Here is a 26,173-nt window from a genome sequence, read left to right as displayed (position 1 = left end):
TCCAGAATGCCTGGTATGCCTGGGTGGCTCAGCAGTTGAGCATGTGTGTTGGACTCAGGGCCTTATCCCAAGGTCCCAGAATCAAGTCCTGATTCGGGCTCCCTGTGGTGTGCCTGCTTCTCCTCTGCCTGTGTCTCTGTCCCTCTCTCTGTGTCTCATGAATAAATAAATAAAATATTTTAAAAAAATAAAATAAATTTTAAAAAGTCCAGACATGGGGGCAAACACTCTGGGAGAGGAGGAGGCACTGTCTTCTGTCTTCCCTGGGGATGGGCCAAGCTAAGTAGGAAAGGCCTGAACAAGCCTTGTCCTCTGGCTTTTGACCCTCAAAGAGGTCAAATTCCATTATGGTGGAGGCCAGTGGCACCCATAAATCACCCAAGAACCACAGCAAGAAGAGATTTCTGAGCCCTGATGGTAGTGTCCTTCCTTCACACAGCTGAGTGGGCTTCCTGTGATGGAGAAGGAGTTGGACACACCTGGGCCTCAATCCTGGCTGGGAAGTCAGTGTAACATCTCTGGGTATGTTTCTCATCCATAAAATGGGGACAACCATACAAAGCTGTTCTGTTTATCAAGGAAAACCAATTCTAACCCCGGCTGGGAAGGACGTATGGATGAATCTCTGGTGTTCATGGCGATCACATTTGACCTATACCTCTTTGGATCATGGATGTCTGAATAAAAATCTGAGTTAAAGATGAGCTTATAGAGAAGGCATTGTAAGGTTTGCTGCATGACCTAAATTCATGAGAGAGTGTCCATACATCCTTCCAAAGGATAGTGACCAGAGGCCCTGTGACTACTTTTAAAAGTTTTGGAGGCAAAATGGAGTCCGTGACACCAACCTGCAAACCATTCCCTGGTCTAAGAGCTTCCTGTTCCTACACGGAGGACCATGACCCTGGTCAACACTCCAAACACTTGGAGATCCATGCCAGCTCTGTGGACAGAGGAAATCTCATCGTTAGCCAGGGTCCAGGCAAAAGACCTGGTCCAGACAATGAACAGCAGCCCATAGCATTGCTACTTCCCAGCTGTATGACTGGAGGCCAAGCTGTCCATTTTCTCACCTGTAAAATGGGAGCGATAATGGTACCTACTTCTTTGTGTCCTTCCGAAGATGAATTGATACACTGGCTCACAGGATTTCTCATGAAATGATAGCAGTTGGTTATTATTTTTAGCTATGTGGGGTGGGTGAAGCTGCCCAGCCCATCTGGCTCTGTGACTCCTTCCCCCTCGCCCCCCCCCGCCCCCCACCCAACGATGCCCCAAACTCTCCAAAGCATCTGAGCGAGTTGGCCACTTTCCCCTGGATGTCTGTAGCCTGGCCTGTGGAACGCAAGCCGCCTTCTCGACCACCTGTCTGGCACACATCTGGGGTAAGAAAACATTCCAAAGCCCTGAATCCTCTCTTTGGAACTGACTAAGCTCATTGCCTGAAGGCTATCTCTCATATTTTCTCTTTTATCCATTATTGACTTATAATTTCATTGCTAACCCTAAAAATTCACTGGGGCTTGCAAAAAAGGGATTTTTTGGGACCATTATCGTTTTGTGAACTTCAAACAGACTGCATCAACTCTCTCCTTGCCTGCAAACTTTAGGCTCTAATTCTTTCCGACTCATACTTTCTCTGGGCCCCTTGCGGGCTTCTGATAATTTCCACTTCTTCCTCTAGACCTGTGTGTTATTTCTGCTGGGTCTCAGCCCCCAGATGTCCAACGAGCAATCAAATGAGGCAGGGGCACTCATATACAAGTCACTATTGGAAAAGAAAACTCTCTCAGAGGTGGGGCACATGACAGGTTAATATGGGGCTAAGGTCAGTGTCTGAGGATAGTTTGCCGAAAGGGGAGGAGAGGCTCTTGTGTTTGAAGCATCTAATCGAAAACCTGAAACTGAATCTGCTTCCTACAGGGAAAGCTCTGTGGAGTAAAATGGGAAATAAAATGCAAAAGGATTTCACAAGATAAAGAGGTTATGACTATTAATTCAGTTCTCACCCCCTGCTCCTTCTCTATCCAGCCCCCTCCCCACAAAGGGGTGCCTACTGTCCATGCAAGACCCTCAAATGGCATTTCCTTACCCTGCTCACCACCACCTCCCTTGGGCCCAAGTTTAAGTCCCTGCCCCATCTACTAGGGTTCTGTGAAAAGGGAGAAAGGGTATTACCCAAAAAGCTTTCTCCAAAACGAATCCATCCAAGTAAATCTGTTGGCAGGATCATGTGCAACCAGTAGGATTCTCCTCTAGAGCCAAATCATAGGGCATCTTACTCTAGTGTCACCTGAAATGGCTAGAAAACTGTGTATGTCTGTCAACGTGTACAAGGAGCGTTGATAGATTTCAAAGGGTTCTCGGAGATCCATGCCAGCTCACAGCCCACATCTAAGCGGATTTTCTTGCTCCCAGCAGCTTAGTTAGAAGGCACTTATGGAGCCTCTGCTCCAGAAGGGCTCAAGTCAGTTGCATGGCCTCATGGAACTGGCTTCTCAACACCAAACAGCATTACAGGCATGCATTAACTCTAACAGTCAGGACGCCTTCAACCTGGCAACACCAGCCTTTCATAGCTGAGGTTTCTAGTCACTCCTGGCCAGTTGCTTTGGTCCTCCTCATAACCTCAGTCTCTCCAAAGCACACATTTGAAAAGAACACTTACCCCAATGGCTGTCTTTCCCACCAGAACCATAAACAGCAGAATATGGAGTTTGGACATCCTGGCAAGCATCTGTGCAGCTTAAGGACTCTTGTTTTGCCCTAAGTACAATTTCTTCTGTTGTCTATGCCTTTAGGATGGGAAAATGTCAGTCTCCAAGGATTCAGAAACAAATGAAGAGGATGCCAATTATTAACTAGGCATCAAATACTGTTTAATGTTTTGCAAACCAACTATCTTGATTAAACAAATGGTAACTTTGGAGCTGGGCTGAGTCATGGGGTGATTTCTTTTCTGGGGAGAAAGGATCCAAAAGAAAGTGGCAGAATTCAAGAACCCCAGCCCCCAGGGTGCACCCCAGGAGGGCCGCCGAGTGTTCTGTGCAGAAGGTCCGATAGTTAACTAGCATCCCAGTTTCAGGATGAAAGCCCCAGATCTGGTAAAGCTTCTGCTAGGGGCCCTTGCCATTGCTGATTCAGACAGAATGTTAACAGAGTTCTGATTCATCAAAACTCAAACAGAATTAAGGCATGGATGGGCTCCTAATAACATCACACTTTCTATTCATGAAAGATAAAGGATGCAAAACTACTATTGACAAACATTGATTCTGGGCCCTTTGAAGCATTGCCCATGGTTGCTTGTTGGCTTCAAAAGTTTTCTTTCAAATCTCATTACATAAGGTTTTTACTTTTTAATTATTTTTTTCCTTTCATTGGAGTCTTTCTTTGATCAAGAGGGTGAAGAAACCACGACGCTCATATTTGGGGCCAGTTGTTTCCCGTGTTCCTTATTTAGCTACACTGGTTACGGGGGAGGCGACATAAAGCAAACATTACCTATTAAGCGTGGGTTCTCAGGAACACAATTGATTTCTTTGCTAGGCGTCATCTTGAGCTCTCGTAATCGCCTGACTGCCCACAGTAATCTATGTAAGGGCTCCAGGAATCCTCCGGCCTGAGTCCTGAATCCAAGCTCTGAAACCTGGCTGCCAACGGAGGCAAGTGCTCACCCCGGCCTCCTGCTCACCCATGTGCCATAACCTATTTGGCACACGCAGTCGGACAGCTCAGTGGGTGCTTCCACCATTGGAAGTCAGGTTGCCAGCCGTGGAGGGCCCCCCAGGCGCCAGCCCAGAGAAGACCAATGTCAATGCCTCGGCCACCAGATGTCCTTGGAGGACAAACCAAGTCACGCCATTTACCTCCTAAGTAACTCCAAATCTGTCTTTTCTCTACTTATTTTGTCTCTATTTTAGACAGCCATCAACTCACTCCCAGTCAACATCCACCTGACCTGCATGACATATGTATGCACTAGTCCCTTTTTCTGGAAAGTTCTTTTCTGAACTCACCCTATTCTTCCCCTAATCTTTACTCCCACCCTAACTCTGTTCTTAACTCCAACCCTAGTCACTCTTTAGCAAGTTTATTTAGTTAACTCACCTAGTCAATGCATCTTTCTGGTCTCAGCACAGACATGAATTCCTTAGAAGCCCTGCTTGTGCTTTTTCTTCCTAGCCCTTTCCAAGATCGTCATCCTGTGCCTGCATCGCTCTTTCATTAACCCTTGTTCCCCGCTGTCCACACCAGACTGAAAGGTCCTGAGGGCAGGCTTCTGTTTTGTTCGCCATTGAATTCCTGGCATAGGTGCCTGGCACTTGCTTGGCCCACGGTAGTTGTTCAATAAATATATCTTAAATGAATAACCACTTTATTAAAGTGACAGTTGGGTACCTTATAACCAGGATACCTAAAAAGCAGAGCCAATGGGATGTGAAAAACTAAAGTATTTGTGAAATTTTAAAAACGCTCCAACTTGCACATGAAGACTACATTGATATCCATCAAATACGCACCGGTGATGTGCTATGAGCCAGGCGGGGACAGAGGAGGCAGACACGAACTTTGCTCTTAAGGAACACACATTCTGTCTGGAAACATGTGAACCATGAAAATGCAAGCCAGTTCATTTTTGTTAGGGATAGGTGTGAAAAGAGAAAGAAACAAGGTGACAGACCAGAAATCCTTGTGGCTGGGGGGTTTCTGTAGAGTGGAAGGCCGTGAGGGTGGTGATGTTTGTGAAGCAGATCACCTGTGTGGTGCTGAGGACACCGTTGATGGTTATCTGACCACAGAGCAAGGGCCAAAGAGGCAGAGGACCAAGAGTTTGCTGTTTTCCAAATTTAAACTCGGGACGTCGCAGCACCTGTATGGTTGGTAACAAGTAGAAATAGAAATTTTTGTCTGAGTCAAATTACTGAATGGTTCATGTGACTAGGGTGTCTCTTTTTCCTCCACAGCGGGGAGGGGAACTTGTGTAAACTAATGAGCTTCTGACTTTGTGGACAGAGTCTCAGAAAACAAACCAGAAGCTTTTCTTCCTGTGTCAACAGGAAGTGAGCTCAGTGTGCGTGCTGTCTTCTTAATCCGGATTAATTTCCCTGACATGTAATCTTCCCTTTATCTCAAGCAAAAAATAAACAATTTTGCTCTTTGTGTAATAATGGCAGGACTCCCACATTATTGTCTCTTATTTCCCTAAAGTTTGGTTATTACAACAATGTGAAATTGGGTAAATTTCTGCACATAGCCCTAAAGGAGAGAATTCTCTAAAAGAGGTGTAGTCCTTTTAATTTAGGAAGACAAATGTGCACCCTTATTGTATAATATGTCTTTATCTGGGGAGTTGGAGTAGACCTACCTGGGGTCTCTGTTCTTTTGAATTCAAATGCAGAGCCTTTAGCTCTCATTCTGGTGCGGGTGGCAGGTGCAATCAAGTCAGGTCTGTTCTGTGTGAGCTCTGGGTGACATTTTCTCACGAGTTGGGTTACGTCCCACTGGAGAGAGCCTCTACCCTGCCTTGGATGGGCTTGGGACTCTGGTTCTTTATGGGATGATTATCCCATCCTAAGAGAAGCCTTCCTCACCATGCCCTTGCCAGAGACCCACTCTTCCAAGTACTGGGCGAGGGGTTGTTTTTGTACAGCAACAACTTGTTGTGCCTGAACCAACCTGTTTCGTGTTTATTCATGTTTAAGTAATAACAGTCTTCCTGCTGGGCCTTCAGAGGAGTGCCCATGAACAGCAGATGGAACTCAAAACAGACATGAGAGAGCCCCCACTCTGCCACAGCCCCACTGTGGAATGCTGTGGATGTCATTTATTCTCTCTAGGCCTCAGTTTTATCATCTGTAAAGTGGGGATGATATAGTTCTCACTTCATGGTGTTGCTGGGAGGTACACATGAGAGCACAGGGGTGTGCTTAGGGCAGCAGCCGGCCTACAAGAGACTTTGCAGAACACACTGCCTTTGATATCAGTACAGTCTTTTTATGGGATGCTACTTGCTGAGCCCCCAGACCCTCAGAGATGAAATGGCCCTGTGTTCAGTCAGTTTAGCCTCCAACCCGGAGAGGGAATGAGCCCCTTCTTGGGAGAAAACCTTATTTCATTTGTTCTCCCTAGGATAGGGTTCAGCAAACTTTTCCTGAAAGGACCAGATAATAAAAATTTTAGGTTTTTTTCTGGCCATTCATTTCTGTTGCGTGTCCTCAATCCTGCCACTGTGGCATAAAAGCGGATGCAGAGAATGCTTATGCCAGTGAGCATGGCTATGTCCCAAGAAAACAGTATTTACAAAAAAGGCCATGGCGAGCTGCCTGGGTGGCTCCATCGGTTAAGCATCAGACTCTTGGTTTCTGCTCAGGTCATGATCTCAAGGTTGTGAAACCGAGCCACATGTTGGGCTCCGTGCTCAGCATGGAGTCCGCTTCAGATTCTCTTTCCCTCTGACCCTCCCTCCACCACGCTCTCTCTGTCTCTAAAATAAATATGTTAATTAAAACAAAAAGAAGAAGAAGAAGGCCATGGCTTGTGGAGTCTACTTGAGATTCTCCCTCTTCTTCTGCTCCTCCTCCTGCTCATGCATGCTCTTTATTTCTAAAATAAATGAAAAAATCTTAGAAGAAGAAGAAGAAGAAAAGAAAGAAGAAGAAAGAAAGAAGGAAGAGGAAGAAGAAGGAAGAAGGAAGAAGAAGAAGAAGAAGAAGAAGAAGAAGAAGAAGAAGAAGAAGAAGAAGAAGAAGAAAGAAGAAGATGACGACGATGACGGCCATGGCTTGTGAAACACTGATCCAGGAGAAGGTGATGGGATGCACCCAGAACATCCACTGCACAACTTGAAGGGGCCCCTGTGGAGACACACCAGAAACAGGGGAGGGGTCTGAGCTGCTGTGGCATCATGGGCCTCAGAGTGTCCCTGCAGAAGTTATGCCTCCTGTTCCAGAATCCTCAGAACTTTGTGGGATGCGGGGGCTAATGATGATTGCTCATTCATCCCACAGGTATTATCAAGCACCTACAACATGTCAGGCAGAGCTGTAGAGGACAAAGGAGACAGACCACATGCCAGCCTCTTGAAGTTCCATTCTTGTAATGATGCTCGCTCAGAGTCACATGGCTGGGCCTCCATTAAATTTTTTTAAAAATATTTTTAAAATTTATTTATTTATTGATTGATTTACATATTTATTTATTTATTCATTGAGAATGTGAGAATCTCAAGCAGACTCGGTGCGAAGGACAGAGCCCAAAGTGGGGCTTGATCCCATGACCTGAAATCACAGCCCCAAGCTGAAATCAAGAGTCAGATGTTCAATTGACTGAGCCACCCAGGCCCCCTTCCTTTAAATTCTTAAAGTCATCCCTAATCAGAGAAGAGAAGGCATCCTGTAGAGAAGTGCCACCATTCCTTCCCATCGTTCCTGAAGGCCCCTGCTTAATCCATTAACTTCCAGGGGCACCCTCCTTTGGAGGGAAGGGAACAGGAGAGATGCCTTGTTAACTTGGCATGGGGTGGGCAACCTTTCCCCGTGCTGCCCCAAATCTCCCCAGGATGTTCATGTCCACTGTAAACTCGTTGGTCTTGCCCACCCCATTTTCTGACCTAGGAGATACTAGGATGTCCACCACCCCACTGTGTTTGTAAAAGGAAACCAGCATTTATGGAGCAGCTTCTGTGTTCCAGGTGCTTTTATAACCCTAAGTTCATATCGTCTTTATAACTACCCCCACAAGGTGATTTGATCCATTTTACAGTTAAAGAAACCTGTGCTCAGAGAGGTTCAATACATTGCCCAAGGTCACCCAGCTTGAGATGGAGCCATGTTTGAAGCTCCTCCCACCCGACTGCGTAGACTCCAGGGTCTTGGGGTAGAAGCTTTGCCATTTACTCCAAGCCACCTAAAACTTATGGAACAAAGCAACATGTCTGAAAGCAAAGTTTTTCCATTGCCTGGCCAATTTCCACATTCTCTCCATCCTGGCTAGTACATACTATTAGGGGTGGCGATGTGCCCAGTGCGTAGTACAGAAACTCTGCCCTCCTCCAGCAACAGCCACTATTATTTGAGGCTGGGTTTCCTGGGAAACAGGTAGAGATATTGAAATTTGTGGGCAGGAAGTTTACTGGGGGAGTACTCTTCGGATCAATGCCCATTGTGGAATGAGGGGAGCAGGACAGGTAGAAGAAGTTGGGCTGCAAAGTGATCACAACAGAGGCCCATCCCATGAAAAGTTCTAGAGCTGGGCTGGCACTCAGTGTTGTCCTGCCTGAGCCATGGGGTAGGCCCTTGTACTGGGATCATCCCATCACTGGACATGGGCTATCCTCATGGAAGGAACCTGAGTTTGGTCAAGGCAGCTCTGGTTAAGGGTAATTCTCCAAGAGGAATTCAACAGAGGCCCTTCAGGAGCCAACCCTGGGCAGCTGAGAGAAAGAGGGCTTTGTGAAGAGGAATCTGGTGGCACACCACAACATCCACTCCAACTATTGACTGGAAATTTACCTCGCATTGCTTAGTTGGAAAATCCAATTCAGGAAACATGAATGGCTCAGTCCAGTTTTGGATGAGCATCCCCGGTCTATCGTTGGTCTAATTCAAGATGGGTGGAGCCACAAACATGGCCAGGCCAGTCCAGGTCCATGGAGCAATTGCAAATGTTTATTTGGGACAATCAATATCAAGCAGAAAACCAGACTGCTATTATGGAAATCATAAATGCTACACAGTTAATAAGCCACCTTACAAATTTATAGCTAAGCTCCCTGTTGGCTAAAGATAAAGGAAAACCCTGATTGTTTGGCATGATTTTCATTAAACTTAAGTGAGTTTTACAAGAAAAATAAAGGTGTTTTTTTTTCCCCCTCTATGGTCCACTCCAGATCAATTTTGATTAAAAAAAAACAACAAAAAAAACCCCAAACCCCTTATGATCTGATGAACACAGGTTGGAGGTGGGTAAACAGGATGGGGAATTCCACTGCCATGCTGGCAATCTCTGGCCAAAATGACCCTGGTCTGTGGTCATTGGTGGTTCTGTCTCTTGTGATCTACGAGATTTGGAAAGATACACGAACCATCCATGCAGCACAACTGTGTGACTTCCAAGTGCAGCACAGCCCAATATGAATTAAACACCTCAGGATCTTCACACAATAATTGATCTGCCCATTTGTAGTTCTTTCTTGTCTTTAATCTTTCAGCAGGGCTTCAATCTTCCCTCTCATATTTTAAATTTCCTCTGTTCAGTGGTTGTCTATGGCAGTGAGTGTATTTTTTCCCCCCGATCTCTCCCATCCCATCAATCAGTTCTGCAAAAACACAAGTCCGCCCCCTTGGATCTTCAGGCTCACAAAGAGCTATCACCTGGGCTGTGTGATGCTTCTTGTTCTAAGTGCACCTTTGATTTATTAAACATTTTTGAATAAAATCCTGCATACGTTTTGCATGTTGGGAAGCCCTCCACCCCCCACTTCAGAGTAATAGAGAGCCTGAAAGAGAGGAGGGATCTTGAGATTTGGGTGTCTCTTTCTGTCTAGACTTGTCGGCTTTCTGAATAGAATGTGCTATTTTCAAAAGCCTTTTTCCTTTTGGGGGGTGGCACACCTGTGAGCACCCCTCTAAAGTGTACTTCTAGACGCAGCCTGACATTGACATCTTTTCTAAGCATGTTTGCTTGCTAGTTCTGTGTTGTGGCAGCAAGAGCCTGGGTTGGCATTAGAGCCAGCGGCAAAGCCACACACTTGCTGTGTGATCTTGAGCAAATTTCTTGATCTCTCTGAGCCTGTCTCAAATAATTTTTTGTGTGAATTAAATGTGATGATGTATGTGAAGGAGTTAGACGTGAAGTGGAAACAACACCCACATACACACACAGGTGTGTGACTTGTCCCCTTGAATGATGCATTCTTTCACTCATTTTGGAGGAAATCCTTCATTGTGGGGTCCTATGGCATTCTAACATGCATAGAGACTTCCATCTGCCAAGGGAAATCCCAATAGGCAAATCCACGAACAGCTATAAAACCAGGTCCCCACTGAGGCCAACTCTGAGCCATGCAGGATGCAGAGATTGGAAGAAGGCATATTGGAAGAATGGTAGGTGCAAAGTGGGTCCCACTGGTCATTACAGAGTAACTCCGCTAACGCTCACACCTAACCACACACTCCAACCTCCTGTGATTCAGTAAAACCAGTTGCCACACTGGTAATTACCATCCTTCACCGACAGGTGTTCTGGTGTCTTTCTGAGGCTAGAGTTTGGAGGATGAACCACACTTACAGCCTCTACTTTCAAGGCCCTCACCCCCAGGACCCTGCCCCCAGAAGCTAAAGGGGGGGGGCTCCCTCTCCATAGATCCGACTTTAGTTTTAGCGCCCTCTTGTGTCAATGTGGTCCCTCAGCCAAATCAGCCACTTCCTGAAGCCTTCCCCACCCCCACCCCCTTTTTTTTTTAACTGTAAAATGTAGTTCATTCTGCTAGTTTTGCCAACGCGGTGATGAAGGGCTGGAATGCTTCATGATCGCCATGGCCTCCCAAATGTAAGAGTTAGTTCTTCCCCTCGCCCTTGCCGATCTCCCTCTTCTCTGAACTGTAAAATATTGATTTGGGTGCTGCCATGTGCCTTGGACCTCACCCAGCAGCCACTTCTGCATTTGCGCTTATCAGTTGGCCTGGAGACAGGTGATTTTTGTCTGGAATAACCTCCTTTCTCCAGACTTCATTTTCTCCTGCGACCTCCGGGGGGTGTGCTTCCTGCAGCTCACAGACCTCAATCCTCATACGTCCTCCCCCAGCCCCGGCCCCAGGCAGGGGTCCCTACAAAAGATGCAGGTGATTAGTCGGTCTGTGTGTGAGCCTCCCAAGTGTCTCTCACGTCTCTCTTCTCCGCCCCACCCCCCAGCACCACCACAGTGTGGCTTGCACCGTCAACAACCCCACCTGGACCTTCGCGGCAGCTCCCAGCTTCTGCGCCCCATCCTCAAACTCAGCCTTCACTATGCCAGACCAGCCATCTCCTAAAATGCCATTCTGGTTGTGTCACTCCTATCTGTTCAAAGCTCATCAGAGGAGCCTCATTGCCTACAGGACAGAGTCCAGACTGCGTAGTGTGACATAGGAAGCTCTGGCCCTTGGACACTTGTTTACTTAGTCCTCGATCTCCTGACATGCATCCTACACACCCAGCTGAAGCTCCTGTCACAGGCCCATCTGATGCCTACACTTATTTACACTCATGGTTCTCATGACAGAAAAGTCTCCTACCTCTGGCGTTGGGAGAACTCCATTCTTTTTAAAAACTCAGCTCAAGAATTTTGCTCGGTGACATCTTCTCCCTCTAAGAGTTGGAGTCTTCTAACTACTCTGAGGATTCCGGGAGCATCGTGTGCGTTTATGACCTTAACACTGTGGCGAGTCACACCTGGGGACTCTTCGGGGCTGAGACTGTGATTCTCTCGTCTTTGGGTATTCAGCACGTGGCACACAGTAGGTGCTCAATAATTGGTGGCTGAATGAAATGGAAGTGTGTATGTCACTTTAGGGGTATGTGAGATCACAGGGATCACAGAAGGGGGGGAAGGAAAGAGAAGAGGGATGAAGGCAGGCTTAGACACCAAGCAGTGGGGCGCCCTCTGGAGATGACAGGTCTCAAACCGAGTCTGAGCCCATTCAGATGTTCTCCTTGACCTCTGTCCTTGCAGACAAGTAAAGAGAAGTGGCAGCAACAGCAAATAAACAAGGGGAGCATTTATCGGTCTGCTCGCAGGAATTGTTTCTTTCAGACACAGGCTCCCAGGAATCCCCTGGCAGTACTCGTGTTCCTGCCAATTCTGGCTCCAGCTGCCTCCCACCCCCGCCCACTGGCTCCCACGCAGACCTCGGCTGTGGGCTTGTCTTGTGGGTTGGTGTTCGCACGTAGGAATGGTGGAACTAGGGACTTCATTTTCTAGCTAACTGATCTGGGACTGGTCAGTTATCCAACCAATGGGGACCAAGGAGTGATGATTGAATCAGATAATATTCATGAAGGTCTTTGCACAGTACTTTGCATGCAGTAAACACTCAATAAATGTGCCCGTTGCTTACCTGGGCCACCCAAAAGCAAGACGTTCGACCGCCACAGAGAAATGGACATCTTGCCAGGCAAGATCATTAATACACTTTACGTAACATCCTAATGGTTCTTTTATGAGGCTGCATTCTTCATTTGATTCCTGCACTTGATTATGGTACCTAAGGAAATCGCAAGAAAGCTGTATTATATCTGAATTCATTTCTAGAAAAAAATTATATTTTCTGAAAGCCAAGTATATTTTGTGACTGGATTTGGGGCTCTGCGATCACAAGGAGGCCAACAGACTGCAGAGGTCTTCAGATCTCTTTCTAGATACAATTTCCTCCAGCCTTTCTTATGAAACCAGTTCTCCCATATGTCCTTCACAGAAGTATCTTTCCAACATTTATGCTGCAGATGGCACCAGCCCCAGAAAGGGACACATTTATGTGGAGAGCTATCAGAAGTTTCCAAGATTTTGAGGAATCATTGATTCACCAGGGATATTTGAATCAACTAGTCAATTCCTCGTTTTACATGCATGCACGTAGTACAGTGCTAGAGCCAGCCCCTACCGGCTCCCAAGAGCTGATTGCAGCATCTCTTCTCAAGCCTACATTTGGTAGCATCACATTGGTAGCTTGAAATCAACCATATGGGAACATTTATGTCCCAGAAATTGGCAAATGCTACAGATCAGGGCTCCCCCACCCTGGAGAGCGAGCTGTTAAGTGTTCACCAGCATGCAGCTGGACCCAAGGGAAAGGGGAAACACAGAGATCAAGTGACTTTCTCAAGGTCATACAGCTCAGTGGCTTAGAAGAGAAATGACTGGGAATTTTTAGAAGATGAAAGACTTGTACTGGGTTTTTAAGGGAATGAAAAAAGAAAAGAAAAGAAAAGAAAAGAAAAGAAAAGAAAAGAAAAGAAAAGAAAAGAAAAGAAAAGAAAAGAAAAAAGAAAAGAATAATGACCCCCAAAATATCCACACTAAAATTCCCTGGAACTTGGAACCTGCAACCTATTAATATGGCAAAGGGGGCTCTGCTAATGTGAGTAAGGGTATGGACCTTGGAATGGAAAGATCATCTTGGATTATCTGGGTGGTCTCAATTTCTTAAAGGAATGAGTCCTTAAAAGCAGAGGACTTTTCCTGGCTGGGTCAAAGGGATGAGATGATTTTTTAAAAAAGGAGAAATTCAGAGTGTGAAAGAGACCAGACTTTGAGGGTAGAGGGAAGAGGGCCATGTGCCAAGAATGGGGTGGCCTTTAGCAGCTCAGAGATGGCTGGAAGAGGTTAATCAGCTTGTCTTCCATCCAACTGCTAGTCAAGGAACTAGCCAGAATGTGGACCAAGGCACGTTGGTTCTGTAGCGCCCCTGCTCCCCAAGGCAAGCGCCTTCCAGAGCTGGGGGCTGGCTCAAACCTTGCGGTAATCAGCCCCCATGACCCTACCAGGCCCCTCGGGCTGACCCCAGCCACGTTCGGCCATCACAGGTGACTCTAGTGCCTACAGCTCCAAGGAGGGAAGCGTGGCCTCGAAATGCTGCACAGTTCAAGTTTTGACAGACACCACTAGCTGGAGAAAGGTTCTTTGGCTTTGATGGGAGGCGAGATCCCATCCACACAGTTCCGGGAGATGGCTTTGCTCTGAACAGATAACTCAATATAAAGGACAGGAAAAAAACGGAGGGGTGGAGGGAGGGGAGAGGAAGAGAGAGGGGGCGGGGCGAGAGGAGAGAGTCAGGATTTCACAGAGCCCAGCCCCAAGGAGACACTCTCTGATGACCAGGGGAAAGGCTTTGAAAGTGGAGGGGCTGGGCCTCAAACCCGGTCCCTGAAAGTGGGGGTGGATCCCGGCAGAAATCACATGGGGACCCCTGCTGTGGAGCCGGGGAGACCGGGAAAGAGTTCAGGTGATAAAAAAAAATGTTAATAGAGGACTGAAATGCATCTGGCTGTAATTCCAGCCTTCAGGCCCCCAGTCTGAAATCCCGGGAAGAACGCTGTCGCGCTGCTGCTTCTCTCGCCCAGCCGGACCCCACCCGCCGGGGGGGTGATGCTCAGAGCCTGTGCACCATTTGTTGTCTGTGATGTGACAGTCACCATTTAAATGCGCCCTAGCAGGCACCTTGGTTTGAATGCCTCTTCTGCTAAGCACCTTCCTTCCTCCCAGATCCCCGAACCATTTGGTAGCCACAGATGATACCATCTGGAGAGAAGATGGACCCTTCTCCCCAAGAAAGATGGGGTGTCCATGGCTCTCGTTAGGACAGAGGAACCCACATGTTTTCCACCTATTCTTTGGAAAGGACATCTTAAAGCACAAAAAGGGTTGTGTCTCTTCTGCTAAAATCTTTGAGCGCCTTCGGATTGTGCTTAGACTGGCATCAAACTCCTTACTTGGTCAACCAGGCTGACAAAGCCTGGTCCTCGCCTCTGGCAACCTCACCTTGGACCCTTCTCCCCTTTGCCTGACACGCACCAGCTGTAGGGCTTCCCCTTAGTTCCTTAAGGACACCCTGTTCCCCATTACTGCCACAGGGCCTTTGCACATTCACTTTCCTCTTCTCTATCCTTCCTTGAGGCTGCTCTTCGCATGCTGAGTTCTTTGTCTTCTGTGGTCTCCGCTTAAGTGGCTAGTGGCATTTCTTCTCAGAGAAGGGCAAGGTCTATTATTTTCCATCTTGACATCCTTTAAGGCACTTTTATACCATGTAGTTAATGTATTTATTGACTGTCCCTTTCAAAGTCCACTTAAGCCTCTTTCCCAGAGTTCAGGCGCCTTGTCTGTCTTGTACACGCCTGTGTTCTCAGTGTGTAAGCACAGGGTGGTAGCTCAATGGGTATTTGTTGCATCCATGAGTGGCTGAAGAAGGACAGGAAGCAGAGAAGCAGAGGTGGGAACTGCTGCAAGAGGAGTGAGAATTATCCTAGTAGCTATCCTTGAGGGTGACTGTCCCTGAGGGTGACTGTTTCTGAGGGTGACTGTTCTTGGAAGTGATTATATCTGGGGATGACGATTCCTGGGGGTAATTGTACTTGGGAGTGACTGTATCTGGGGGTGACTGTGTCTGGGGTGGCTGTTCCCAGGGGGTGACTGTATCCATGGGTGTTGTATCTGGGGGCAGCTGTTCCTGGATGATGACTGTGTCTGGGGGTGACTGTTCCTGGGAGTGATTGTATCTGGGGGTGACTGTACTTGGGAGTGACTGTTTCTGAGAGTGACTATTCCTGGGAGTGACTGTATCTTGAGGTGATTGTGTATGGGAGTGACTGTGTCTGGGGGTGGCTATTCCCCAAGGGGTGACTGTATCTAGGGGACGACTGTTCCCAGGGGTGGCCATTCCTGGGAATGACTATTCCTGGGGGCAACTGCTCCTGGAGGGGGTAGGATCACAGACTCAACAACCAGGAGCTGGCTGGTGAAGAGGGAAGCTTATGGGAGGGATGATCCATGCGGACAAGTAGCAGCAGCCTGTGCTGGATTTGCTTCTAGGGTGTTTTGTTTCCAGTCTTTCTCTTGGCATCTGACCACCCACTGGCAGATGTGCATGTAGGTGAAACGTGGGGCAAACCTTGATCCCTTCATTTTATCTGGGCCAGTTTCCTGGGCTGGGGACACAAGCTCCTTGTATGTTTTCGTCTCTCTTTTTGCTTATCTATGGGACAGCAGTGAAACTGTGTGTGCTTAATTCCACCCATCCAACCAAAGTTTTTCAACTATTTGCAGATTGTGTAGATGAAGATATAGGTAAGAGATGATGAAAGACAGGAAAGGGAGACACAACGGCTGATACATACTCACACAGAGATGTATGTAAATAGTATATATTTTAAAATAGCTCGGACGCATGCAGTATTTAGACGAAGGTGCCAACAAAGGAAGTCAGACTGTGCTTCAGCTCTAGCAGGAGGAAGGCAGGATGAGGGGTGGTGAGTGTTCCTCAGTGAGCTAAGTCGTCATCTATCCAAGTATAAGCTCCGTAGATAGAGCGCATCATCCGTAAAGCAAGAAGTGGTAGTTAAAGCAGAATATTTGGAGATGTGGAGGTGATCCTCAGAAGAACTGAAAAATGAAGCAATTTTAAAATTTCAGAAGTTGCCTCTGGGCTTGAAAGAGGAGAGTTTTTCATTCGACGCCCCTGAATGCTATTATTTTTTTAATCATGCATACGTCTGACTTGGATATAATTTTTAAAAATTGTTGTACATTTCAGTGGGTTTGATAAACAGTTTAAAATATTTTATATTCCCTAAAATATTCATACATTTAATTTTTCCCCCCAAAAGGTAAAAGGTAAAATTGCAGCAGGAAAAAGGGAATAAGCACAAAGGAATGTGTTGGGTGCCGCATAAAACCTGGAAAATGAGGTAGAAATGTTGACTCCCCCTCGTTGTCCCTTTCCCCAGACTCCTAAGGCAAGTTGCTTGGACCATTGGCTCTTCTGGCAGGTTCCCCCCATCCTTCCCCCACTCGGCACTCCTGGGGATATCCCCGATCCTGGAAAGGCACGCAAGCCCAAGACCCTTCCTCAGGACCTGATTGTGGGTGGAGAAAAGGGCTAGTTACAGAGAAGCCCAAGGGACCCTGAGCCCAGTCACAAGCAGCACTTGAAAACTGACGTGACCCTGAGGCTCCCAGATCCCTTTCAGGGGGGTGTCCCTCCTTGTGCTCACAGAGCCTGGGTGATTGAGGACTGGGAGCCAGCATCTTGGGGGCACCTTCCCCATGTGGCCTCTATCTGTGGTTCTCCCCTTCCTATGGACCTGCCAGGACCCGCAGACCTCACTCCTCTTTTCCGTGTCCACGCAGGGCTCCCAGACTGGTCTGAAACCACCAGGCATGCCTCAAAGTTCCAGAAGCAGATGGGAAGACTGTAGCTCTTCCTTCGGCCAGGAGCCGTCTGACGCCCTTCTGATGATTACTCTTTCCCTCTTCTTTCTGGACTTTTAACAGCTCCATGGCCCTTGGAGCCTCTGCTCCTGCCAGCCTCCTCTGCAAGCCTTGCCTTGCCCTGGTTCAGTACATCCCTGCCCCTGCCAGCTGGGGCGTGCTGTGTCCCCCTGCAGACGCTGCAGCGCAGTCTTCCTAGGTGTCATTATGAACTCATGTGGCTACTATCTTAAGTCACCTCCTCCAAAGGAGCATGGTCCTCTTGGAAGCTCTCCGCTCTCTTGAATGACCCACAAATTCCAGTCAGGCCACATTAATCATGTTGGGACCCACCCACGTCCTGTTAGCCCCTCTGATGGCAACCTTCAGCCTTCAAGCATAGGCTTGGAGGAGTCCATTGCACCTAAGGCCTGCCTCTCCCAACAAGGCAGAGGTCTTGGGCTTGGAAACCAAGTTTGCCACAACAGATGGGTTGGCGTTGTCGTGTGTGTATTAAAGTCCTTTGCAAGTAGACTGGAAGCAAGCCCGTCCTGTTGGGCTGCTCAGTCTTTGAAGAACCCAACACTCATGATTTTAATGGTGTGAGAACAGGTGGCGCCCAGGCTGAGAAGGAGAGATGCGCTGGTGGTTCAATAGAACATGTGAGCATCACCCATGTGGCCACTGCTCCTGTGCCTTTCCATCTCCTGCTTCCCCAGGGCTGTCCTAAGGAAACTCTCACCCTCTATTTGTCCTCCAAGGGCTTGTCTTTCTGTCCTTTGGCTGCAGGGAAAGGACACACTCCTCATTTCCACAAACAGCTCAATGCGGAGCTTTTCAGAGGGGCTTTCTCTTATCTGGGCTCTCCTTTCTCAGAACAATGTTCGGGGCTGCTTTCAATTTGGGGATTAAGCTAACCGAAGTACAGAATCCACTTCTCTGCATGGAGAATGCTCTCCTGTGTGCTGTTTATCTGTCCTCCTCCCACGCCCCTCCCTGTTTCACCCTAATCTTTGGAGCTTAAAAAGGCTTACAATGCTTCTTAGGCGCGAATAGTTCTTATAAGGCAACTATTGATGAGCTAGACAGAAATGACTTCAAAACTTACTGTGTGAACTTGCTTCCGTGACTGCATTGCCGGACGTCAAGTAAAAGGGGGGAAAGAAGGTCTTCCTGTTGTCTCCCATTGTCAACTGTTTTCCTCCTGCAGAAAGGCTGGCCATCATCCGGATGCTCAGATGCAGGACCTTGAACCTGACCAATGAGTAGGGTCGAGCAGCCTCTCCCTTCTCCCTTTGCCCTCTCTGCTAAAATGGTGACAGTGAGCACAACAGCTCCGCCCGGCACAGCCCACGTCCTGGGTGGGCACCCTGACCATACCCTGGGAAGAGAAGCTATTCCTTTCACACCACCCTTCAGCTTCTCATTCCATCAGTGACAGCAACATGGCCTGACTGCCCCCCACCCACCCATCCCCTTATTCATGGGTTCGCTCTTCTGCAGCTTGAGTCACCTGCAGTCAAACTGGGTCCAACAGCAAATGACACTCCTCCGACGGATCATCAGAAGGTCGATGGTAGCCTCACACTATGTCACAGTGCCTGGGCCATCTGGGCCAATCATCTCACTTCATCTCAGCATGCGGGCATTTGATCATCTCACATCAGCACAGAGGAAGGTGAGTACAGGACAATACGATGTTTCGAGAGAGACCACATTCCGGTAACTTTTATTACAATATACTGTTGTGATTGTTCTATTTTATCATTGTTCTTGTTAATCTCATCCTGTGCCTAATTTATAATAAACTTCAGCACAGGTATGTGTGTATCCTTAGGTGTGTATTTTTGCATATGTGTATGTATGTATGTATATACTATCTGTGGTTCAGGCATCCATTGGGGGTCTTGGAACATATCCCCTGTGGATTCCATAATCCACATAATGTCCCCAGCTATTGTATTAGAATAGAATCTTAACCTCCAAGTTGCCCCTGGTGTTTTGGAAATGGCTTTGATATGCATTGTTTCACTTTCTGCTGCCCACGGCACAAAAAGCTAAGTATAGTGATTCCCATTTGTCAGATGAGGAGACTGAAGTTTGGAAAGGGGAAAAGACTTACATGAGGAGCTCAGTTACCGAGGTGTACTGTTAGGATGGAACCCAAGGTTTTGAGTTCACAGCCCTCTCTTGGCCCATTCCTGGTCTAACTGTTGCCCATAGCGATGAGTGAGGCTGTGAGCTGAGTGACAGTGCGACCTTGGGCAAAGCAGGGCAAAATACCTTTTGCAGTAATTAGTAAAAAGAAGCTCCGTGAATCCATCCCAACTCAAATCAATTGGAGACTCCATTCAATAGGATGGGAAAGAGAAGGACCCAGAAGAAGGTATCTCCAAGCTAAAATGAACATGCAAAGAACAATTTATCTTCATGAGTTAAGGGAATTAGGATCCAGTGACCTCCAACGGAACACCAGGACAGGTGAGAGCTGACCCTGAACATGAGAAGCGGGGTGGGAAGGAAGGGCAAAGCCTGATGATGGAGAGAGTGCTGAGCATCCTTGGGGGAAGTAGAGGCTAGAGGTCTCCCGTGAATCCCATGCCTTCCCCCTCACTCCGCATGTTTAGACAAGCTGGGCCGAAGGAGGACAGAGAATTTATGAAATGCTAACTTGCCTTCGCAGCCTCCATCAGCGCTGATCTCAGATGGAAACGGGAGGCACTAGTTTTGAGGTTTGGACCTTTGCTGCTGACATTTAGCTTTCGGATCCCCTACTGCCATCGTTGAGAAAGCAGCAAATGCCTGATGCTTTCTTTAAGACATTTGTGTATCTCCTGATGGGAATGAACAAAACTGGCACGAAGCGAAAAGAAGGAAGTCGGTAATAAGGAGACAGCCGAAGATCCCCGAATGGAAACCTGGGGCTGTTTGTCCTGAGTTCTGGGAGGAACGAGGCCCCGGCTGTCTTGTCTAAATCATCTGAGGAGCATGTGGTATCTACTCAGGGGGACTCCCGGAATACCCAACGGTGTCCTAATGAAATAATAATGGGGCATATCCTCTTCCCCAGCATTTCTACAGGGAGGACTCACCATTACCCCAGACAGGGATTAGGCCTAATAAATTACACTTCAGAATGCAGGATGCACACAAAATGTCAGGGCCACGTACACGTACGGATGGCCCTGAGCACAGAAAATTCATCATCTTGAGGTTCGACACACAGCAGGCACCAAGCAGCAGGAAGCGGCCTGGAATGTGTCCCAATTAAGTGGTTCTTGGAACACAGAAGGAAATACCAACAGGAGTGCAGGGAATGTTAACGATGGCTGAGTCCAAGGCTCCAAGGACTTGGATCCTGCCATCTTCCCAAGAGCATACTGCCCATGCTTGGCCCTAGATCTATCTTTCTCAGCCTTGGCACTGCTGACATTTTAGGCCATCTACTTCCTTGCTGGGGAGGAGGGAAGCTGTCCTGTGTATTGGGGATGCCTAGCATTATCACTGGCCCCTACCCATTAGATGCCAGTAGTACATCCCCTCCCCGCCCCCCCGATTTGTCATGACCCAATATATCTCTAGACTTCGCCAAATGTCCCCAGGGTGGGGCAAAATTGACCTCAGTTGAGAACCACTGGTCTCTACTAGGAAAGACAAAGTGTAATTTTGTTTCCCTCCAATGGTTTCTGGTCTCATTCGGAGTCTACCAAGCACTCCAGGTTCCTTCACCATCCACTGGTTCAGTGTCACCTGACATTTCTTCCCCTTCCTGGCTCCTCACCAGCCTCTCTGGCCAGTGTTTTCTTCTCTTTGTGTACCCAGCCGGCTCCCTTGTTAGCATTAGAGTACTTGCCTTTCACTCGGCCTGCAGTGCCTTTTGCACTACCTCTTCCCTAGTATCCACATGGCTCATTTCCTCATTTATTCAGATCTCTGCTCAAATGTCACTTGGAGACATCTTCCCCTGACTATTCAACTTGAAGGGTACACAACACTGTCACACTCTAGCCCCTATTCCTTATCATTCTTATCCTATGGGGACTTACCCTCCCCATAGCTCTATTCACGGCTGGCCATTCTCTATCTTCCTCATCAGAATGCACACACCTTGAGGACAGAACCTCGTGTGCAAGGTCACTGACTATATAGTTCCAGCCCTTCCAACAGAGTCTGGCCGTTGTAGGTACTCAGGAACCTGCCACTTGGATTAGGACAGAGCCTATGCCTGTACTGGTTACCCATGTGAATTTCTCAGTGCCACATCATGTTGAAGAGGGCTGTGGAGTTATGATGGGTGAATTCTTGCATGGTGTTCTCTCTTCTAGGTGTGAGTGGGGATAAAATAGAAATTAAAAGTAACCAAGCAAAGTGCATGTACTGGGTGCCTCCCTGGGCCTGACTCTTTGTGGACCCAAGAGGTAGGCTTGGGGTCAGACTGAGCTAGATTCAAATACATGCTGTGGGTCCTGGTGAAAAAGTCAGATATTGGCCATTGGATCTTTGGCAAGGTGTTTAACTCATATGAGCTCCAATTTCCTCATCTAGACAATGGGGATAGTGGCAGTCCCTTCCTGGGATGGATCTGGGGAGAACATGATATGATGCCGGCAAAATGCCTGGCACATCCTGCATGCAGTGGAAGGCTACTCTTAGCTGTGTATAAACACGAGTCTGGTCCTCAAGAGATATACAGTTTCACTGGATACTGGGGAGAAGTTGAACGTTGAGACAGGTGGAAACGCTTCATTCCCAAGAGGGGCTGGAAGGCCTCAAAGGAGGGGAGGAAGTTCTGGGTACCAGGTAGTGTTCACCACAGACACAGGACAGAGGCCAAGAATATCCTTGGTTCATAATCATCTCAGTCCACGCTGCTCTTGATTCTCAAAACTTTCCCATTGTTGTCTGGTTTGGTCCTCACGACGCAGTAGAGCAGTCATCCTTTCCCCCCGTGAAGAGAGAAGTGAGAGGCACAAGGCTTCACTGATGGTGAGGAAGTGACAGGATCCAGACTCTATTCCAGATCTTCTGACTCTAAATTCATTCCAGATTTCAAAGAATCAGAATATGATAAAAACGCACTTAATCCTCTTATATGAATATGTGTACCCAACGCCTGGTGCTGGCTGCAATGCACCACGGGCTACACAAAGGATCCTGCTGGCATTGTCACATGTCATCGTCACAATGGCCCTGTGAAGGAGGTCGTCTCATCTATTCTTTGCAGTCAGGGAAGCTGAAGCCCAGGGAGATGAAGACATCTGCTCAGGGCAGCAGAGCTTATTGTATATGGAAGTAGGTGGCTCCCACTCTGTGCACCCCCTCTCTGCGAGCTTCTGCTGGCCCTCCGAGCAGAAGCACTCCGGTGTCCCATGTCCCCTCTCTTCCTATGATCAGTGCTGTTTGAATAGGTTGGGTGATGGTGGGAACGAGAAAGGGAGGAAGAAATGGCTTTGCACCTTTGACCTGGGCAAGTCTCACCAAGCCCATCTGCCCAAAGCCTCCTGAGGAGGAGCGAAGAAGGGGGCCTGGCCGAGCTTGGAGCTCCAAATCCGCAGGCAGCTTGCTTAGCGGGGAGACCGAGTGGTTCCTGCTGCCACCTGCCTCCTCCCAAGCCCTGAGCGTGAGGTCACCTTACCAGTGTGTCTTCCCAGTTGTGCCCATGGGTCTCTGAGCTTCCAGATATTTGGGGCTGTTTCAGCTGGGTGTCTGAGGTCTGCTCTCCTCCAGACTGCAGGTTTTTTGGAGACTGTGTCCATGTTGGCTCTGCATCCCCACCTTGCAGCGAGACTCCTGTCACAGAAGAGTGCTCAGTGAAACGGGAATCATGCGTGAATGAGTGGACAGCGGTCTTTCTTTCCATGGCCTTCTTGTGTCTGACGTGGACTCTGCGTGGACCCAGGGATACGACAGCATAAAGTCCCTGTGGGCCCTTCTCCAAGGGCCCTGTGATCCGAGATGCATTTTCACATTTTCTGTCCTCTACCATTTCTACCCGAGCTTTGTCCTAAGACTCTAAGATCCACCACCAGACCTTCATGCCAGCGGTGGCAAGAGAGTATCACCCAAGTGTATTTCCTTGGGTGTCCCTCAGCCAGCAATGAACCCTCTTAGCTCCTTCTGAGAACACCAACCCCTCTCTGCAGCTCCACTCCTGTCCTTCCCTTTCCAACAGCTTCTGTAGAGCTGACGCAGAGGTGGGAACAGTTGTCAAGCCCCCGGGTTACACGTCCAACAAGGAGAGCCATTGGGCTAGGTCCCTGGGCCACCTCCCCAGTTCCTCCACTGGTTGAGAGTAAGATGGTGTAACAGGGAACTGTTTACCTCTCCTATTAAACATCGTTTGGGGACGAGAAGAACATATGAGTAAATATAGGAATTAAAGACATTCTCTCAGTGTCCTATTTATCCCCAGGAAAGGAACAAGAAGATAAAAGAATGAGGGCCCTTAGAAGAATCCAGCAGCTTCCTGAGGGTGACTCATCCCTGGGAATATCTGATAAAAAGGCTCTTTATCTGGACACCTGGCACCATGCAGAATGTTCCACCGAGGTGGGCTCAGGCCCGAGAAAACAACACATACCAGGGATGCCTTTGCCACACAGCCTTTCCTCAGGTCAGGCTTCACACCGAGGCCCTTCCCCTCCCTCGGGTGTGGACCCCAGCCCTGGGGCACAGCTGGAGCACAGTGGTGATAGTATGGGCTCTGCCATCAGACTTCCCGGGTTCAAATCTTTCTTCTGCCACTCAGTTTACCTTAGTAGATGTTAGTTTGCTAATGTCCCTGGGCCTCCGTGACCTAACTGTAAAATGGAGATGACAGTCCCCTCACAGGTCACAGTGAGGGTGGAATGAGTTAGTATCTACATAGAACATTGCCTGGCCCTTTGTAATTGCTCAGCAAATATCCGATATTGTTAGTGTACTCTGAGTTTAATCCTCCTACAACAAATTGTCTTTCTGTCCTGAATACCAACCTATGAATTAGAACTTTCTAGAACCTTCTGGAATCTTCCCGAGTTTTAGTCTGCTGCTGGCCATCAGTGGTAGGAATTCTCCAAAGCGTCCTCAAGGATAGGGCCGGGGCCAAGCAGGGGCCCCCTTTCTGCTCACTCTCCTTGGTTCAAGGCCATCTTCTTTGGGTCAGTAGGGTGTCCTCACCTATGGGTCAAGGGGGCTGTAGCCCTGGTCTTTTGTGATGCCTCAGGAACTCCCACATCATGAAAACTTTGGTGGAAAGGGGAAGGACATGGGACTGCAGCCAGCAGAGCCCTCCAGACCCAACCTGGGGCACAAGCCCAAGGAAGATGGCCAGAAAGCTGTTCATCTCCTGGAGAATTCCAGAGGCCTCGCCCAGTTTGGCTTTTACTGGATGATGTAATGGACTTAAACAAAAGAAATGTGCTCTGCTGGTGCATACCAGTGTAGGGTTTCTCTGCCTCCCTCAGAGGACTTCCCAGAAATCATATCAGCCATGAAAAGATGCAATGATTGTTTAAAGTCTGTTCCAAAAAAAAAAAAAACAAAACAAAAAAACAAAAAACAAAGTTAAATGATAAGATAAAAGGACAGGCTCTCATACATTCAATGCTTACTACTGATCAAATTACTGGACTAAACCTTTATATACATCATTTTGTTCGATTACCGCCACAGCTTTGTGAACCAGGTACTCTATTAGCTCCATTTTATGGATGACGGAACCAAAGTTCAGAGCGGTTAAGTGCCTTGTCCAAGGTCACACAGCTAGGAAGTGCTGGAGCTGAGGTTCAAATCCAGGTCTGTTTGACCTTTAAGACCAAGTGACTTTACTACACATTAGGAAATGGAGTTTCCTAATAAAGGAATTGTCTCTCTGACCTCTCTTCTGACTGCTTAGGTATTTCAGTTAAATATACACTTTCTTTCTCAGCAATAGGGACATTAGGGGTCCTGTGCATGAGACTTACTGTTCCCTATTACCAAAAACCATTTTTTTCCTACTCATTTTAGGTGATATTGTGAAAAGGACACTTGACCCAGATATGCAGTATCTTTTGGAATAACCGGATTGCGGTGAATGCCTCTTAATTAAGCCATGACCTTCACCCAGTTCATCTTTTTCCTGAATGCATGCTCTCTTTTCCTACCCAAACTGCTTTGAGTAAAAGAGAGGCTGGCTCTGTAAAGCATTAACCTTTTCGTCTCTTCCTCTCTAATATCTGCAGCTCTAGCTCTGGTTCCAATCTCCCATTTCCAGCTGCCCACAGGAAATTGCCCCTGGATGTCCCAAAGGCACCTCCAGTGCCTGAAACAAAGCACATCCTCTGCTCTGAGCCCCAACCCCCCTTCCTGCTGGAGGTGTCATTATTCTCCCAGCCTGCCGGAGCTCAAGGCCAGGAAAGCAGTTTTGATGGCACCACTTCCTTCATTCCTGAAGTGTCTGGAGTCACCAAGCTCACCCGAGCTTCCTTCTCAGCGTCCCTGGCCTTTATCTCTTGCTGCACCTTGTCCTGAGTTCCAACTGTCTGCACCCCTCCTCCGGGCTCGGGTCCCTTTCCAGTCACCTGGAGTGAGCTGCTGGTGAGATCTTGCCCTGAAACGACCACTGCCACATGATCACCTGCCCAACAACCTTCCCTTTGCCCACTTCACGGGCCACGAGCTCCACCAAGCAGCCCCTTTCTAACTAACTCCCTTTTCCTGGCACCTCTGCCTTCTCACTCATATTTCAGCTTATTTTATTCCCTCTGGTGAAGATATCCGTCCCCTTCCTCTGTACATTTTTAACTACCCATGTGTCAAGACCTGAAAAGGTAAATTAGATTGTACGCCAGTTCCTCACTCCGCATAGTTGTTACAACTGCTGGAGCTCCATGCTGAGAAATCCGAGATATGGGCTTGCTCTATGAGAGAGAAGGCTATGGCTGATTAGTGATGCCTGCTGTGCTGTAGGAACGATGTCGGTGATGGGTTTAGGAGGGAGAAGTCATTGATTAGTGATGTCTGCCATGGGTGAAAGGGGGGGGAAATTACAACAACTTGACTCTGACTAGCTCCAGCTGGTAACCTGCCTCCTCCAGGCAGCCTTAAAACAAGGCAGCCCTGAGGGCCATCTCACCCATGATACCCTCTCATATTAACAAATACCATATTCCAATGAGCTCTAAGAATAAAAGAACGGAGATCTGCCTTTAGGAAGGCCATGATTAGGGATGTATTTATCCTGTTCTTTAGTACATCCCATCCTGGTCTC

At 47.9% G+C, this 26,173-nt stretch overlaps 1 protein-coding gene and 1 long non-coding RNA gene across 2 annotated transcripts in view; one reads left to right on the top strand and one right to left on the bottom strand.

Moving 5' to 3' along the window:
- HABP2 (hyaluronan binding protein 2) overlaps positions 1–2,838 on the bottom strand; it is a 32,747-nt gene extending 29,909 nt beyond the window's left edge. The window contains exon 1 of the mRNA XM_038578836.1: positions 2,669–2,838. Within this exon, the coding sequence (XP_038434764.1) occupies positions 2,669–2,737 (69 nt within the window). The 5' untranslated portion in view covers positions 2,738–2,838. The remainder of the gene's footprint in view (positions 1–2,668) is intronic.
- Positions 252–24,585, top strand: LOC119866592. Its single transcript, XR_005380623.1, has 3 exons — positions 252–1,385; positions 18,445–18,619; positions 22,669–24,585. It is a non-coding gene; the product is annotated as an uncharacterized LOC119866592 (long non-coding RNA).
- The last annotated feature ends 1,588 nt before the right edge of the window (positions 24,586–26,173 follow it).

This window comes from Canis lupus, chromosome 28, assembly GCF_011100685.1.
Source record: "Canis lupus familiaris isolate Mischka breed German Shepherd chromosome 28, alternate assembly UU_Cfam_GSD_1.0, whole genome shotgun sequence".
In the NCBI taxonomy this organism is placed as follows: domain Eukaryota; kingdom Metazoa; phylum Chordata; class Mammalia; order Carnivora; family Canidae; genus Canis; species Canis lupus.
Note: the sequence above shows the minus strand (reverse complement) of the source record. Positions and strands in the feature narration are given on the sequence as shown.